Below are 18,345 nucleotides of genomic sequence, written 5' to 3'. Positions count from 1 at the left end.
CTTGAAAAGCTTGCTCACATTCCCGAGTCCATTCGAATTGGCACCCTTTCTTTAGTATTGAGAACATGGGTAGAGACTTCAGAGCTGATCTCACCAAAAATTTGGATAAGGCTGCTAATCTTTCATTCAATTGTTGGACTTCCTTGAGACAAGTCATACTTTTCATCTCAAGTATTGCTTTACATTTGTCCGGGTTGGCTTCGATGCCCCTTTGGGTGATCATCAAGCATAATAACTTTCCGGTTTTCACTGCAAACGTGCACTTCAAGGGATTTAGTCTCATCCCATATATCCTGATTATGTTGAATACCTTGGCTAAGTTAGACAAGAGATTATTGTCTTTTTTTACTTTAATAAGCATGTCATCAACATATACCTCTATTAACTTACCGAGGTGGGATGAAAATACCTTATTCATTAGCTGTTGATAGGTGGCTCCAGTATTTTTTAATCCAAGAGGCATTACCACATAACAATAATTAGCCTTTAGGGTGATAAAGGAGGTCTTCTCTTGGTTTGACTTGTACATCAGAATTTGGTTGTATCCCGAGTATGTGTCATAAAAGACAAGTATTGATATTCTGAAGCTGAATCCACCAATACATTAATGCTAGGGAGTGAGTATGGGTCTCTAGGACAAGATTTATTAAGGTCGGTATAATCAACACACATTCTCCACTTCCCGTTCTATTTTTTCACGAGTACCACATTAGCCAGCCACAGAGAGTATTTTACATCTCTTATGAATCCGGCTTCTAATAAAGCTTGCACTTGCTCTTTCATGACTTGTGATCTTTCAGAGCCGAGCTTTTGACTCATGAGGTCGGGGTGTATCCCAGGAATGTCGGAGGCTCTCCAAACAAAGAGATCGGAGTTTTGTTGTAAGAGTTTAACGAGATATGCTTCAATTCTTTATCCAGGTTGGCTCCTATATATGCTTGCTATTTTCTCTGCATGATCTCCAATTTGAACTTCTTCGGTATTTTCACTAGGTTGTGGTCGTAGTTCTTTCGTACTCGAACACCACGAAGCTCAATGGTATTGACTTCTTTTTTCTTAATGCTTCTCCGTAGATTCAAGCTTTCATTATAAAGTTTTTGCACCAACCTCTGATCTCCTATTATGGTAGTGATTCCCTCTGAAGTCAGAAATTTCATGCAAAGATGAGGAGTGGACACGACCGTACCTAGTCGGTTCAAGGTTGTCTGACCTATCAAGGCATTGTAAGCTGATGTTACATCGACCACAATGTAGTCGATGCTCAAAGTTCTAGATTTCACACCTTTATCAAAAGTGGTATGCAATGAGATTAAGCCGAGAGATCAAATGAGTGTGTCTCATAACCTGACAAGGTTGTTAGGATAGGCTTTCAGCTTTTTCTCTTCTAACCTGAGCTTGTTGAAAGCAGGTTTGAATAATATGTCGGCTGATCTCCCCTGATCTACCAGAGTTATGTGAAGGTTTGCATTGGCGAGTATTATTGTGATCACAACAGTATTGTCATACCCAGGGGTCACCCTTTGTGCGTCTTCTTTGGTGAATGAGATTGTGGGCAAGTCGGGAACTTCATATTCTTCGCTGACTTGGTAGGCTTCTTTTAGATGTCTTTTTTGAGAAGACTTGGTTACTCCTCCTCCTGCAAATCCTCCAACTATCATATGGATGTACCTTTCAGGGGTTTGTGGTGGCCGGTCTCATCGATCCCTATCTTCATCAGCCCTCTTCCTTTTTTATGGATCATCCGACCTTTCTGCAAGGTACCTTTCTAACTGACCTTCTCTGGCCAGTTTTTCTGTCACCTTTTTTAGGTCATAGCAATTATTGGTGGAATGCTCATATAGTTTATCATACTCATAGTATTCCGTCCGACTTCCAGGTTTCTTGTTCTTGATGGGACGAGGAGGTGAAAGTTTTTCAGTGTGGCAAATCTCCCTATAGATGTCGACAAGAGAAACTCAAAGTTGGGTGTAGTTATGGTACCTTCAAGGCTTGTCTGAGCTATATTCATTCTTTTTCTTTGCTTCTTTATCCTTATCCTAAGCTTGATAAGAAAAGTTGTCTTGGAATTGATTCTTTAAGTCGAAAATTTTTCTCCATGTTGATGTACTTTTCCTCTCGTTCTTGTACTTTGTACAGAGAGGTCGGATGTCGCTTTGATATGGATTGAGAAAATGACCCTTCTTTGAGGCCATTAACTAACCATTATTAATGCTTCTAGAGGTAAATTTTGAATTTTTAAGTAAGTTTTGTTGAATTTTTCTATGTACGTTCGGAGAGTTTTTCCGACTTCTTGTTTAATCCCTAAGAGACTTGGAGCATGCTTAACTTTGTCTTTCTAAATTGAAAAACGGGTGAGAAGCTTCCTTACTTGATCGTCAAAATAGGTGACTGACTTGGGTGGTAAGCTATCAAACCACTTCATCGCCGTTTTGGTTAATGTCATCGAGAAAGCCTTGCAACGAGTCGCATTGGACGCGTCGACCAAATACATCCGACTTTTGAAGTTATTGAGGTAGTGTCTTGGGTCGGTCATCTCGTCATAGAGGTCCATGTCGGGGCTTTTAAAGTTCCTTGGAACCCTAGCCCGCATGATCTCTTCTATGAATGGATCTTCTCTACCAAAAGGACTTTCCTCCTGAGTTGCATGATTGGTCCGATTTCGTAGGTTGACTTCTAATTTTAGAAGCCTTTCTTATAATTCTCTTCGACATCGTACTTTTTTTTGTAGGTCTTTTTCAGCTTCTCTTTGTTGCTCTATCTCCTGCTCGAGTTGCTCCAGTTTGCCATGATGTCCGTGTAGGAGTCCCATAATTTCTGTTGGGTGTAGAGAATCCTCATTCTTAGGTAGATGTACCTCTGAATTGATTTGCCTGAGATGGGGATTTCCTGACGTTTCCTCCCTATTAGGGTCACCTTCTCTATTTGGTCGTGGAGGTATCATAAGTGCTCAGTCATCATTATGCTACTCTGGTTCAGATTCGGATGATGTATGTCCGTCTTCAATTTGATCGTCCACCATGGTTAGGTATAGACTTTCAGGTTTCTCGGCAACCGCACCAATTTTTCAAGGATTACCTAAAACTAGGCTACTTTTGGACTTGAACGTGAGGTCCAGACTCCTTGTGGGCAGCATCTAACTTCTGTTGATGCCGATGTGCCGTCGTCTGAGTTCCTCGTGAGGAGGTGTGGGTGGTATTTGTAAGAGATTCTGATGATTAAGTTAGCATAGATTTAAGTAGATTTTTAGTAGATGAGATCCTGAATATATTTGAAGATATCAGTGTGTATATAATATAATAGATAACTATCTTTTAGTGTAGCTTCACTTTTGATGGTGGATAACTATTTTCTTTTTTTAGAAAAGTTATTAACATTTCCTTTCTAGATAATAAGAGATATCTTAAAAGTTAGTTACTTATTTAGATAAATAGGGCTGAACTGTTGTCGTCGTAACCGACCTCTATGAGATCAGATAAATATAGTGGAAATAGAATCTCTTAATTAAACCTTTATTCATTTTAGACTTAACTATATCTTTAAATATGGATATAGACAAATATTATATAATTTTATATATTCAACTAAATTATCATATAATCATTTTCAATTATCAACCGTTTATAAGTTGTCACAATGAAAATGTGTTTTTTAATGATTTAACGATTTAACGGCTCATGAATAAAAATGAGTTAAATCTCAAAGTGGTCCCTGAACTTGTACTCGACCCTCAAGGTGGTCCTTTTACTTGCATTGGCCCCAATATTGTCCCCGAATTTAACAACGGTGACTCACGATCGTCCCTGAAATATTTTTCGAGGAATATTCCCAAACGGCGTGATGACATGTATGGAGAGGCGCCACGTTGGATATCTGACGTGGCTATTATCATTTTTTAACTTAATTTAGTCCCTGAATTATTTTATAACCCTAATTCCTAATTTATTATCAGAAACCACTCTGTTTCTTTTTCTCTGCTCTCCTTCGTCTTCTCTGCCCTCCTTCGTCTTCTCTGCCATTGTTGAGCGTGATTTGGGTGGTCATGATGGATGGAGGCTGCAAACTGAGGTTATGATGAATGCGCGAATGTTGGAGGTTATGATGCTCATGACGAATATGATGATGAGTCAAATGGGGTAGATTCTTGGCATTCCGAAGAAATAAGACACCCCCTAACTTAGAGGATAACGACGCATTTCCTATTTTCAGAGAAGAAACAAGGTTCGGGGAACTTCGATTAGAGGTAGGGATGAAATTCAAAACGAAGATGAATTTTAAGGAGACTGTGAGGGAGTATTGCATCTAGGAAGGTAGAAGAGTTAGATTCAAGAAAAATGATAATGTACGATGCAGGGCTTTATGTAAGAGTGAGGAATGTCCATGGGTTATCTATGTCTCTAAGGATAGTGAGAGTATTTTCTGGCAAGTTAAAACCTTCAATGATGATCATACCTGCCCAAGGGAGACACAAAATAAATTAGCTAACAGAGGGTGGTTAGCAAGCAAGATGGTGAAGAAGCTTAGGAAATTTCCAAATCTGAAGCACTCTGAAACTTTAACATACTTCAAAAGCAAATGTGACTTGAACTTGAACAAGTCTTCCCTGACAAGAGCACTTGGAGATGCAAGGCACATTGTGTATGGTGATGCTGCTGCACAATATGGGATGGTAAGAGACTATGGTGAGACTCTTCTAAAGTGCAACCCTGGTTCTACTGTGCGCATGACAACAATTCCTCATCCCAACCCCACAGAAGAGCCCACTTTTGACAAGATGTATATTTATCTGGATGGGTGCAAGAATGGGTTTAGGGTGAGATGCAAACCTCTAATAGGGCTTGATGGAGCATTCCTAAAAATCAGATTTGGTGGACAAATCTTGGCAGCAATTTACGTCATTGCAAATGCCATTGTACCAGTGGAGAACACCGATAATTGGAGGTGGTTCCTTGAGCTACTACATGAGGATCTAGGGAGCTACACCCAAAATGGGTGGTATTTTATTTTGGACATGCAAAAGGTAATGATGTCTTTGCTATTTACTGGTTATTGTATTTTAGTAAAGGTTGAACTCCTTAGGTTTATGTATTTTTTGTAGCCATATTTTGCTTTCATGATTCTGTTTCTATATTTACTGGTTTATTTCACACATTGTTATTGCCTGTATTGATAGAATGGGATAGGAGTAGAACTTAATAAATCATGGGGATGAATTTGCTGTCACTTATACATGTGTAGGGACTAATTTGATGTCACTTATGTAAGGTGAGGGACCATTTTGGGTCTCGATATTGTAAGTTATTGATTTCAGTGGTTTCGTGTAGGGGCTAATCACAGCTGTGTAAGAGGTCTTCCTTGATGTCCACCACATATTTTGTGTATGGCACTTATGGAGAAACTTCAATAACCAGTGGAAAGACAATGAACTTAGAAGATTACTGTGGGAGTGTGCAAGATCTACTACTCAAGAGGATTTGTTGAGGGGATGATGAAAATTTAGAGAGCTAAAGGAAGCATGGGAGTACCTTTCCAAATGACGAAGAGATGCATGGAGTCGAACTTTCTTTCCCAACCAACCAAAATGTGACAATATATGTAACAATGCTTGCGAAGTATTCAATGCCAGAATCAAGGAAGCAAGGGCCAAACCAATTATCACACCACCAGGTACTTCAACTATTACTCCACCCATCATGACTCACCCAAATTATAGTCAACAATGGCAAAGAAGATGAAGGAGAGCAAAGAAGAAGAAACAAAGTGGTTTTTGATAATAAATTGGGGATTAGGGTTATAAAATAATTCAGGGACTAAATTGAGTTGAAAGATGATAACAGTCACGTCAAATATCCAACGTGGCGCCTCTCCATACATGTCATCACGCCGTTTGAGAATATTCTCCGAAAAATGCTTCAGGGACAATCGTGAGTCACCGTTGTTAAATTCGAAGACAATATTGGGACCAATGCAAGTAAAATGACTACTTTGAGAGTCGAGTGCAAGTTCAGGACCACCCTGAGATTTAACTCAATAAAAATCGCTTTATGTAATAGGCTAATATCACATCATTCCAGACAAAATACATTATTTACCCCCTTATCTTCTCTTCTCACCGTCAATCTCTTCCTTCCCCCGAGTTTCGAATTTCTTCATCATCGCTCCTTTGTTCTTCTTCTGAAGAAGAAAATAACCAAAAGAGAACAACATTATATTAGTCCAAGTCAACCTCAAGCCTTCCATTTTCCCAAGCAACCCATACTCTCCACTATTCTCAACCCCAACCAGAAATGCAACAACATCCAAACACGCACGTCCTTAGCAACAGTAACCGTATGTGAAATTTTGATATTATGATTTATATTTAATTTAATGAAATAAACGACATGTAAAACTGAACTACACAATTTTTTTCTTTACTTCTGTTACTTCATTTTTTTTAATTTTTACTTTGTTTTGTTATAAATTTCGTTTGTATTGATAGTGCAAAAGAATATCAACTAAAATAAGAAGATTGTACCTGAAAAAATATTTATACAACAAGAAGTTATGGAATATGAGTCCAAGTATAGATAAGGGAAACCATCCCTTGATAAATCATATATATATGATTTCATGAAAATGTGGGATGAGAATTCTAATTCACCATTTCATCCATCACATGAAAAAGCAATTTAAAAAAGGAAAACTTTGTGATTGGAACTCTTATTGAAAGCAGCAGCAGCACCATGAACGGATGATGTCAAGCTTCCCAACCCCTAAGGACAGTGGCCCTTGCAACACGGTTAACTGCAAGAGTGAAGGCTCCCATTCGAAGATCGCATTCATGAGTCTTGCACATTTCTTTCACATCTTTGAACCCTCTTGTCATGTACTTCTTTAGCTCATTGTTCACTTTCTCTTCATCCCACATGAACCCTTGGATGTTCTGTGTATGGAAAGAAACAAACATTCCAAGGATTATATATAGTATACTATAATGCTTCTACATATTGTAGAGCATCTTTGTGAAATTATACTATGAGTAATATACCAAATCAGTCCCCAAAGAATTTTTAGTCCGACAATTTAATTCTCAACAAATTTTAATTACCAAATCAGTCCTTAATCTTTTATTTTGTTAAACATATCAATCCTCACATCCAATTTGGTAAAAAGTTAGACAAATCAATTCTTGTCGTTATTTGGTAAAGAATACCCGTCCCTAATAGTTTTAAAATTCTCAAAAACCAGTCCCTCCATATAGTTGAACAATCTGGGAACTGATATGTTTAACAAATAAAACTTTGGGGACTAATTGGGTGATTAAAAATTATTGAAGACTAAAGTGTCCCATTAAATATTTTTTAGGAACTAATTTGAAATATTACTCTTATACAATTCATTATGTCTGATTATTTTACCTGAACCCACTCAAAGTAACTAACTGTAACACCTCCTGAATTTGCATATATGTCTGGAAGGATCACAACTCCTTTCTTCTTCAGAATCTGCAAATTACCATGGCAGTTATCAATATTGCATTTCTTGGTTATTTTTTTTTTCATTCTTTCCATTTTCTGGAAAAATAGAAGTGAAAAGGGAGAAAGCTAACCTCATCAGCCTCTGGGTCAGTGGGGTGATTGGCTGCTTCAATAATAAATTTGGCTTTGATTTCATTTGCATTTTCCCTTCAACCAAACAAAAGCAAAAAATAAATAAATAAGAGAAATAGATAGACCTACCCCAGATTCTGATTCATGTTTAGTACATTCATTTAGGAGGCCACGAGACAGAAGGTGATAAACTCATGCAATAAATAATTTGCTAGCATTTGAAATGAAGGTACTAAACTCACTAAGGAAAATGAATGGATCAGGTTTAATTTGCTTCAAGATGTTCAATAGTAATAATGCATTATCCCGTCTTAAGAGTTTGAAGTGGCTCATGCTTTGTATGACAAAAATGTCTAGCTTTTGTCGCATTTTCAAATCATTCAATAACTTATTTGTTGTTTGTATCCTTAACGGTTATTTTTGCCAGCGGCATAAACTTTCAGATACCATTTTGGTAGTTTACCTGCAAACATACATATCATTTATGTATTGTGTGGAGAAAAGTACCTATTAATGACACCCCCAAGAGCTGCTGGAATCAGAACATCACAGTCTTCAACTAATATTGACTTAGGATCAATGGAATCACCACCATGGAATCCTTTAACTCCTTTGTGCTCTTTGGAATGCTTGAGTAAGCTTGGGATGTCAAGGCCATTGTTGTTCTTTATGGCTCCAGTTACATCACTCACAGCAATAACCTTTCCACCTCTCTCGCTAATTAATTGGGCAGCCCAAGATCCCACATTTCCGAAACCCTGATCACATACAAAGATGATATAACTGATGTTATGAATCAATCTCAAATTCATTAAAATACTAAGTGCATCAACTTTGAAGTAAATTTACCCTTTTGCTATCAACAAAGCTAATTTTGCATTCTTTTCTTATATATAAGCTATGGTGCAACAATCCAAAGCCTCATTTGTTATTGTTACCACCATAATGTAGAAATAGAATGCATGTTAATTTCACAAACATAAGGATCAATTGGAGCAAAAAGTAAGGTACAAAAACTAATTACCTGTATGACAAACCGTTGTCCAGATACATTCTTTCCATACTCATTAAGCACAGCCTCTGTTGCATAGAGGACTCCTCTTCCTGTGGCTGCTTCTCTGCCTAGAGATCCACCAAGATCCTAGTTTGAAACATAATGTAGTTAGAAAAGAAAAGGGAGTTAATTATTAAGCATTTTTTGGTGCCAGATCAATGCTAATTCAAATTATATGACAAACATCAAAAGTTGCTTACTATCGGTTTTCCAGTCACAACTGCAGGAGAATAACCATGAAATTTCGAATACTCGTCTAGTATCCATGCCATTGTCTGCATACAAAATAACCAAACGGAAAGATAATATAGTTACAAAATTGTAATGGGGGCATCTTTTATTTATTTGTTTATTGCATATCTATTAGTGTGTCTTTAAGTCAACTATACATTTTGACATTTTTATTGAACCATTTATAAATCATTGAATCAAATACCATTTGTATCATGATGCATTTATTTATAAATATACTAGAAAAAGGTCAAAAGGACATTATTTTGAATAGTACATATAACATAAGTCAAGTATTGATTGTTAACAAAAGCATGATCTTGGTAATTTTACAAACAACTGCAGATTCACTGCTAAATCTTTGCACATACCTGTGGTCCTGTTCCCATATCGGGTGCAGGCACATCAGTGTGAATTCCAATCAAATCATGGATTTTCTGTGTGAAAACTCTAGTTAGCCTTTCTAACTCAGAGAGACTTAGTTCTGATGGGTTACACCCTATTCCTCCTTTGGCGCCACCATACGGTATATTTGCTACCGCAGTTTTCCATGTCATTAGTTGTGCTAAAGCATTCACTTCATCTGGATCAACCTGTTTAATCCAATGTAAAACATAATTCAGATTGAGAACTGAGAAATAGCCACTATAGGAAAGAATGAAACATAATTTGAATGGAAAATTTGTAACAAACAGTTACTTTTGTGAAATGAGAACATGAATTGAGAGCAAGTCAAAGTGGTTAATTGAACTGTTTCATAATTCTTTTCCCTTCAATCAAACACATCCTAAGTTAGAAAATAGAATAATAACCTCAGGATGGTATCTGATTCCTCCTTTCATAGGGCCTCTAGCATTGTCATGTTGAACCCTGAACCCAACATATGATGCTAATGTGCCATCATCTTTAGGTATGGTGCATTCAACCTGCATTGTATGGATCATTATTTTTTATTTTATTTTTTATGAACTATATGAAACAGAAGATGTGAAAACAACAAGAGTTAGAACCAATTTACCAGAACAAACACATACAGAGAAAACCAAAGTAACTTTTCACTTACCTTGATTTCCCTGAATGGAATCAATAAACTTTTCTCAAGCTTTGAGTCCAATCCAAGAAGCCTAGAGGCCAACTTAAAGTTCCTGTTGGTAGCTACTAATGCATTCATTGTTCTTCTCCTTTTGAAACTCTATGCACTAACTCTGACACAACAATATTAAAAATCCTTTCAGTAAGAGAGATTTTCAAGCACAGAAAAGAGATCTTGCACTGTTACTGTAATATTGATTGGCACCAAACAAATGATGTGGAATATGAAACCAGATCCATAGGATGTATTTATAGCAGAAGGTAATACATTAGAGCAAGGTGGAGTCAATGTCAACAATATAAACTAGTAAAGTAGTCTAATATCGGACAAAAGAAATTGGATAAGTGCCAGCAACGTTAATAAATGATAACAATACCATGTGGATCAATATCAGCATTTAATCATGTGAGAGAATTATAAATGATAATAATAACAATAATAGAAAGATAATAATAACAATAATAGAAAGAAATATATGATATCATCTATCTTGCAACGACTAAATATGTCATAATAATAATAATAATAAAAGGAAAAGACTCAAGACTAGATACATCTTAATTGAGTTTACATACAACTAACTTTTTTTTTGGTGGCAATTTATCAATGGCATGAATGATGTAGTTGCCATTTTACATGCAAAATCAACAAGATCATACAATAGGAAATAAAAATGTGAAAAGAAAGGGAGATACTGTTTTTTTCCTGTTATATATCTTCTGGATTGTACCTTGTTTTGTGATCTAGCTTCTTTCACATCACCATGAACAAAAGTTGTTACAGAAACCTAGCAAGCTACTAGGAATGTATATGTGATGAACAAAGTTTGATTTTTCTCACTTATAAGTTCGGGAACCCTTAAATACACTTGCTTATGTAGCTTATGAATGAACTGTGTAGCCAGTGTAATTATTATTATTATTATTATTATTATTATTATTGGGAAGAGGGTTTATTTTTTCAATTTTATTATTTTTATTTTTTTGCTCAAGATTTTAAAAGGAATCACAGGAAAAACTACTCTTACTATTACATCAAGAAGGGCCAAATTAGAAGTTCTGAATGTCTCCAACATTATCTTAGGAGGCAGGATCCAGGTGAGGTTGGAACCAAGGGTACCCTTAACAGGTAAAAAGTTATTAGTGTTTGATTTGATCATTATTAAAATTACATTCATTGCACCAACAACATTTCCTCAATTGGAGTCCCCGGGTATTTGGGAAATATGAATGTAAAGTATTCAAAGTGACACATAAGTATCTCGTGGCTTGTGTTGCCGACTATGACTTCTAATCACATAATATAATATTTTTTGTTATCTGCCAATTATAAAACGAAGCAATGCCAAAGTTTACAGCGATGTATTTATACATAGAAGGTGGTGGTGCTTCTATTCCTATTTGTTAGTTTATATATATATAATAAAACAACCCCAGTTGCCAACTTGTTCTTTTCATATTTAACTGGCAATCTTTGAATCTAACTATCTAAGGCTTTTATCTCAGCAACACTTGGGTATTCGGAAAAAAGAATATGTTAGGAATTGCCATTGAGAAATTGAAGTATATATATCAGTTTAATTTTGATATGTTGACAATGTAAAATATTTTATATTGCTGCCTATCATATTGATTTTTTTAGATGATTATTTAACAGTCAATATAAAGTATAATTATTGTTGCTAACGTAGATGTACGTGTATGCATTAAAATTAAATTTATATCTATATGTAACGTAATGGGATAAGGTTGAAGTGAATTCTAAAGCAAGGGCAAGGGGATTCAACTAGATTAGCAGATGATAGGAATTTATTAGATGATAGGAATTCAAACTGAATCACTGATTAGGTAATCAAGTCAAATCAAATAATTAATAAAAACAAAAGGATTATTAACTCTTAAAAATATTTGGAATGACACATGACATATGTGGCAGCCCAAAACCGAGGGAAATCTTAATTCTCACATCAGCATATGACTAACTAGTATTTATATATGCAGTTGGTTTGAACAACAAAATGCATACCATAACCTCTTCCAAAAGCGGCTTTCCAGAATGCACTGTGGTTCGTTCATTATTGATATAATACAATAAGGTGGAAGGATCAGATTAAACATATTAGGCATACCCACAATTCTTATTTATATTGATGAAATCCTCGACACAAATCTAATTCAGTTTATACAAGTGAGTTTCAAATTATCAGATCACAAAATTCATTAAAAGTTAGGTGGACTAAATTCTGTAATATTAATATACACTGATGTAATTATTATTAAGATAGGTCGCATACATTATACTTTTTGGGTGCGCCCTTTTTTAAACCCTACGATATTATGGACTGCTTGTGTACCGAACTATCATTTTCTATTGAGCTGTAAACAATAAATTTTGTATGTATAAAAGAAATACCAGCTTAAAATTAACACAGGCATCAATAATATGATAATGCAAGTCATGTGGGACTAAACTAATAAGCAAATAATATGCCACGGTAATTAACACGTTTTAGAATTGACATAAAAATAAACTGATAATAATTAAAAAAAAAACAAGAGAGGATTGCCCCTTTGAACAGCACTTCTAATCAACGTTATTTGTGAAATTGGTAATATAATTAGTAGTGGGCACTAAGAAAAAAGCACCATTACCTCTTTATTCTAATTTAAATAAATATTAACACATAAATGAACAACTTTACTCTACTAGTTACTACTGACATGTATTGAATAACTTATATCAAATCCAACCTAAGAAAACAACAGAGAATGAGTTAAAAAGAAAAAACAACCAAAATTTGTTAACATCATGTGAGAAAAAGAGATGAGAAAACATACCAAAGAAATTTAGAGAAAAATGTTGAACTCACAGTTTCAGAAAACAGAAACAGTAATTCTGAAGCTTTTAATTAAACTGACTCCGAATCAAGTCAAAGCCAAAGACGAGGTTTAAGAGAACAGAGACAAAGGGTTATAAATACTTAATATTGGGAGAGACGAGAATAAGAATTGAATTCCTTACATGGAATCAAATTCAATAAGGGAGAGGGGGGAACTATGCCTTTCAATTAATGGTTGCAACTTATAGAACAGAAATTATTTTTGGCAACTACTCAAATGAAGATGCTAAAAACATCTTTTTATGAAGATTCTTGTGTTAAAAGTGTACTTTGTTTGTTTAGCCACACTTTAAAAAAAATAACACTTTTGTAACACATCAAAATCAAACCATACATTTCATCATCTAATGGTAAAAAAGAAGCATCTTCATATAAAGACAATAATAAAATCTTCATGGTAGTATCCACCATTATTTTTTATATTGGGATTTTTCGGTGTTATGTTAGAAAGTGAAGTTAACAGAGGTTGGATGCGAGATTGGTGACAAGTGTATTTTGCAGGTGCGCGAGAAGTTGGCACTGTCAACTCGCAATTGGCGAGAAGACGTCACTTTCATTTGGAGAATGGCCAAAATAACAATGACAGATTCAAAAAAAATTTAAAAAATGGAGACAAAAATATATACCTATTAAAATAAATTTTATTAAAAATTATTAATTATACAGAGATATAAAATTAAAAAAAGTTAATGAATATTTTTATTTTTAAAATATTATTTATTATATATAATTTATAAAAAATAATTTTTTTAAATTTGAACTTAAAATATTTTAATTAAATTATAAATAACTTGTTATTCTAACTAATTTTTTTTATACACATTTAATAATAAAAGGCTAAATTAATTGATATATTAGCGGCTAAGAAGTCACAAAAAAAAATTAGCGACTAAAAATATATTAGTATTTATGATTTGAAACTAGAATTATATATAAATATTAGAAAAATTAAATTTGTATATAAAAAATATATTTATATAAAATAATAGAAACTTAATTTATAATTTTTTTCTTTCTTTCTTTTTAAAATAATTAAATTTATTATATATTTTTTAACTTAATTTTGATATAATGTTAGATGAAAGATTTTATATATCTGTTTAATTATATATTATAATTAAAATATTTTTTATTATTATTTTTAAATTAATCAATTTATTTTAAAATTTTATATGCAATATAGGTATATATAATAGATAAATAAACAAGTAATAAGGATGAATAAACTAAAAATAAAATAAAATATATAAAGTAATGAAGAGAATAAAACATTAAATTAATACTTAAATTATAAATTAAAATTTGTAATTAAAAATATCAAAAAGAGAAATAATAAAATTAGAAGATATATAGAGTCATAGAGAGTTATATAAAAAAAATCATAAAAAGTTTTAAATTTATCTTTTGACGAAAAAAAGATGACCACTAAACAAAAAATAGAAAAAAATAAAAATATAAAAATAAAAAAAATTTAAAAAAATAAAGAAGTGATGGCACAAAATTAAATTTAATTAAATTAAATAATAGTTAAAATAATAGAAAAAAATAAATTTAAGAATTAGGCCAATTAAATTCAATTTATTTGTAGTGATATTATTTAAAATTTAAAATAGGAGAACATTATATATAACTATTTAAAAAAAAAAATACAGATTGCCCCCTCATTGTTATTGTTAGGTCCGTGTCTGGCGAAAAGCAGGGGCGCGACACGGACGCTGGAGGTTTTGATCAGGATGTATGATGCGTTTCTTCTATAAATTTGGGTCTTTCTTTTCGCTGTACTAAAAGAAAAAAAACAAATTATACTATTTTAAAGTAAAATTGTCATAAAGAAGATGTGAGGGAGAGGTGAAAAAGATAAAATTTGTGCGTCTATCTTTACAATAATAAAATTGTGGTTATTAATAAAAAAAGTGTGATTTAAATTAAAATGGTACTGAATTTAATTCTATCAGAAGAATATATTATTTTACATTTAAACTATTCTTGATATGTAAATTATTATTTTTTTTAGAGTTATTTATATCAATATATACATATTATATTATGTGTTGTTTGACTTTTACTATATTGATATTGTCATTTTAAATATTTAGAGAAATTAATTACGTATGTATGTTAATATTATGTTTAAGTTTATTAAAATGAGTATCCAGATGCTAATATTAGAAGGTAAAATACTTAATAAAAGAAAGTATTTTTTTGTATTTATAATTGTTATATATTAATATTATTATGTCTAATACTATAAAAATTACTTATTATTAATGTTAAAATGTTAATAATGTGTAATACTCTGAAAATAATATGTTATTGTTGATTTTAAATTAAAATTATATATTAGTAGTAATTATAGTATATTATTAACGTTAATGTATTTTTAATCTTCGTGTCAGTAAAATATATTTATGTTAATATATTTATTTTAAATATATTATAAATAAATTATACAACATAAATATATTAGTAATAAACATAGTACTCGTTAAAGTATTTTTTATAGGATTTTTTTCTAATATAAATTATGAAAAATATTTATTTTTTAAAAACTTATTTTTGAATTTTATTTATCAAAATACATGTTTTTTTTTTGTATTTGGGTAAGTTTGTCAGTCGCTGTATGCTACGGTGAACTCTATAAAAATGAGTAAGTTTGCCGTACCGAAAACTTTATAATTTTTATAGAGTTCGCCATGGATACGGCGAATTTACTAGTTTTTATAGAGTTTGTCGTCGTTCAAATACAAAAAAAATACATGCATATCGATAAATAAAGCTTAGAAATAGATTTTGAAAAAATAAATATTTTTTATAATTTATATTAAAAAACTCTATTTTTTATATTTATGTTGGTAAAATATATTTATGTTATATTTATTTTAAATATAGTGTAAATAAATAGATTATGCAAAAATAATTATTAAATTATTAAGCTTTTCGCAATCTCTAAATTAATAGAAATGTTTCATCATACAAAATTTATTTGGTTAAAATATTATTTTTTAAATATATTTTTTTAAGTAATTAAACTAATCTCACGTCTTACGAGATGAATTAAAAAAATTAAAAAATATTTCTCATAATTGACGATTAATTTTTGTTTTCACTTTACCCGATGGTCACGTCAATGGCTAAAAAATGAACACCATCATTATAAAAATATCAACAATTAAAAATAATTGAAACACCATATGACAACATACTTAAAAATTTTCCTAAAATTTAACACTTCACATGTCTATTTTAAAGAACAACTCCAAAAAATTGCCTATATTTAAATTTTTGAGCCTAGAACACCCCTCAAAGTATGGTATAGACAGAACACAAAAGGTTCAATTCAATCAATTCAATCTCCATGCTGGATCAACATATGTGTGTATCTGGTTTATTAGAACTACAACTCAACATAACATTATGATGATATATATATATTAAAAAGAATTTTAAGTGTACTTAAAAGACTGATGTTTTAGTTATTTTAATCATTGATTTTTGTTAATATATATTATATATATTTTTTATAATTTAAATTAATAATTAAAATAATTAAAATATTAGTATTTTCAATACACTTAAAATTCTTCTTTTATATATATATATATATATTATTTTTAGTCATTACTTTTAACTATTAATTCAATTTAATTTAGTAATCTAATAATATATTTTAATCTATATTTTTACATATTAATAACAAAAAATAATAAATTTTGATAACTTTAAAACACACACACACATAACAAAAAATAATAAATTTTGATAACTTTAAAACACACACACAGATATATATAATGGTTTATCAGTGGCTAAAAGAGAAGGGAGTTGAATCTTAGCCCCCTTTTTTACTTAGTAACTCTTGTTGTCCTTCAAAATACTTGAGGAGATATTTTTTATTTTTGTCATGTGCCTAACCAAGAGACTTTTTCGTTTTGTCTCGTGACCATCCAGGAGATATTTTTCAGTTTTGTCTCATATGCAGCAGAATCAGAAATAAAGTAGAAGAGAGAGAAAATTACACCAAGATATATCCTGGTTCAGCTACTAAGTACAATGCAGCCTACATCCAGTCTCCATCACAGCAATGATAGAATTTCACTATAATCATCTTTGATTACAAACACCAATTCTTCCTAAGAACTACTCTTCCTATCTGGGACAAGTTCAGAATCTATTCCTAAAACTGAACTTGACTTGGTAACCCACCAAGCTTTCAACTGCAAAGTGCTAACCCAACTTGCAAGGGGATTCCTACAGAATCATGATACACAACACAGATGTACAAAGGACCTCTAAGGACATCTATGGTTTTTTCTTTTAATTTTGCACTCTCTGCCTTTTTCCGCTCTATGGCTTTTTCTTACAAACCTCACTATTTGTCTTTTTTCATGAGACTCAAGACAGACAAAATTAAACAGAAAATTACAAAATATAAAATATTGAAGGAGAAGAACTTCTGTTAGCTTAGGTAGCTATGTGAACACTGTGCTTTCACTCTTTTTCTTGATTCAAATCCTGACTCTTCTCCCTTATTTATAGGGGGGAAGCCTCCACGGTTGAAACTGTTTGAACTAAGCTAAACTTCTTCTTCTTCATGCAAAACCGGTTCGGCCAGAGAGAAAGGAGAGATAACCGAATGCTATATCCAACATGCAATTACCTCTGAGTCTTCCCTTTACACCAAACTTCATCAATCCGAGCCATCCAACTTGACTTACACTCCAAGAAGGATTCCTAGCCTTTGATGAATTCTTGATGCATGACAGCTCCTCCTGCTCTACTTTCGCTTCCTCCTTCACGTAGCCTCCCTAGCTAACTTTTGTGATGAGTGAGCACAAAGCAGAGACGAACCATGCCTCTGAGATCTTCTTCTTCTGACCGAGATCTTCTTCTTCCATTTTTGGTATGGAGAGCATCAGTGGCAGAGCCACATAGAACCAAAAGGGGGCAATCGCCCCCCTAATTTTAAATTTTTACATATAAATTATATGTAAATTTCAGTTTAGCCCCCCTTAAAATTTTATTTTAGTATTATTTTATTGTGTAAATATTTTTAGCCTCTCTCTAATATTTCATCTAGCTCCGCCCCTGGAGAGCATGAGCTTACTTCACCAAATTTTTCCCCATTTTGGTGAAGATCTCAGCCACAACATACTTTTTGTTTTCTTTTTCTTGCCATCATTACAATGGTCTTGTTACTTGCTTCTTTTTCTTTCTGGTAGCTTGCTATAGCTTCCATATTTTCTTGAGAAGTGTCCGAAAGAGAAGAGAGAGTAAAGAGAGAAAATTTGAATAATAATCAATGTAACAAAGGGAGAGAATTAGAGTAAATTAAGTTTTCCACTTCCCTTTGCTGAGTAGCGTGCATTATTAAGGCAAGGGTAGTGTTAGGGAGTCAAGAATCGAATCCTTGACCTTTCAGATCTAAAACTCTAATACCATGTCAAACCTACTCATCCCAAAAGCATAACCTGACAGAACA

The 18,345-nt window shown here is 32.6% G+C and overlaps 1 protein-coding gene across 4 annotated transcripts; it reads right to left on the bottom strand.

The window, feature by feature from the left end:
• Positions 1–6,490: 6,490 nt before the first annotated feature.
• LOC112696998 (glutamate dehydrogenase 1) lies at positions 6,491–13,070 on the bottom strand. Of its 4 annotated transcripts, none has more exons than XM_025749966.3 (10): positions 12,805–13,070; positions 9,938–10,079; positions 9,687–9,800; positions 9,246–9,467; positions 8,844–8,918; positions 8,614–8,730; positions 8,097–8,347; positions 7,589–7,664; positions 7,398–7,484; positions 6,491–6,922 (listed from the first exon to the last, which is right to left on the bottom strand). In XM_025749966.3, exons 2-10 carry the CDS (start codon positions 10,043–10,045, stop codon positions 6,737–6,739), a joined length of 1,236 nt encoding a protein of 411 aa, XP_025605751.1. In that variant the 5' UTR covers positions 10,046–10,079; positions 12,805–13,070; the 3' UTR covers positions 6,491–6,736. The 4 variants fall into 4 exon arrangements, with proteins under 4 accessions (XP_025605751.1, XP_025605753.1, XP_072053435.1 ...); XM_025749968.3 differs by having other exon boundaries at positions 12,837–13,070; XM_072197334.1 differs by having other exon boundaries at positions 12,989–13,065.
• Between the last annotated feature and the right edge of the window lie 5,275 nt (positions 13,071–18,345).

The sequence above is a fragment of the Arachis hypogaea genome, chromosome 6 (assembly GCF_003086295.3).
Source record: "Arachis hypogaea cultivar Tifrunner chromosome 6, arahy.Tifrunner.gnm2.J5K5, whole genome shotgun sequence".
In the NCBI taxonomy this organism is placed as follows: Eukaryota; Viridiplantae; Streptophyta; class Magnoliopsida; order Fabales; family Fabaceae; genus Arachis; species Arachis hypogaea.
This window is presented reverse-complemented; position numbering and strand designations above follow the sequence as displayed.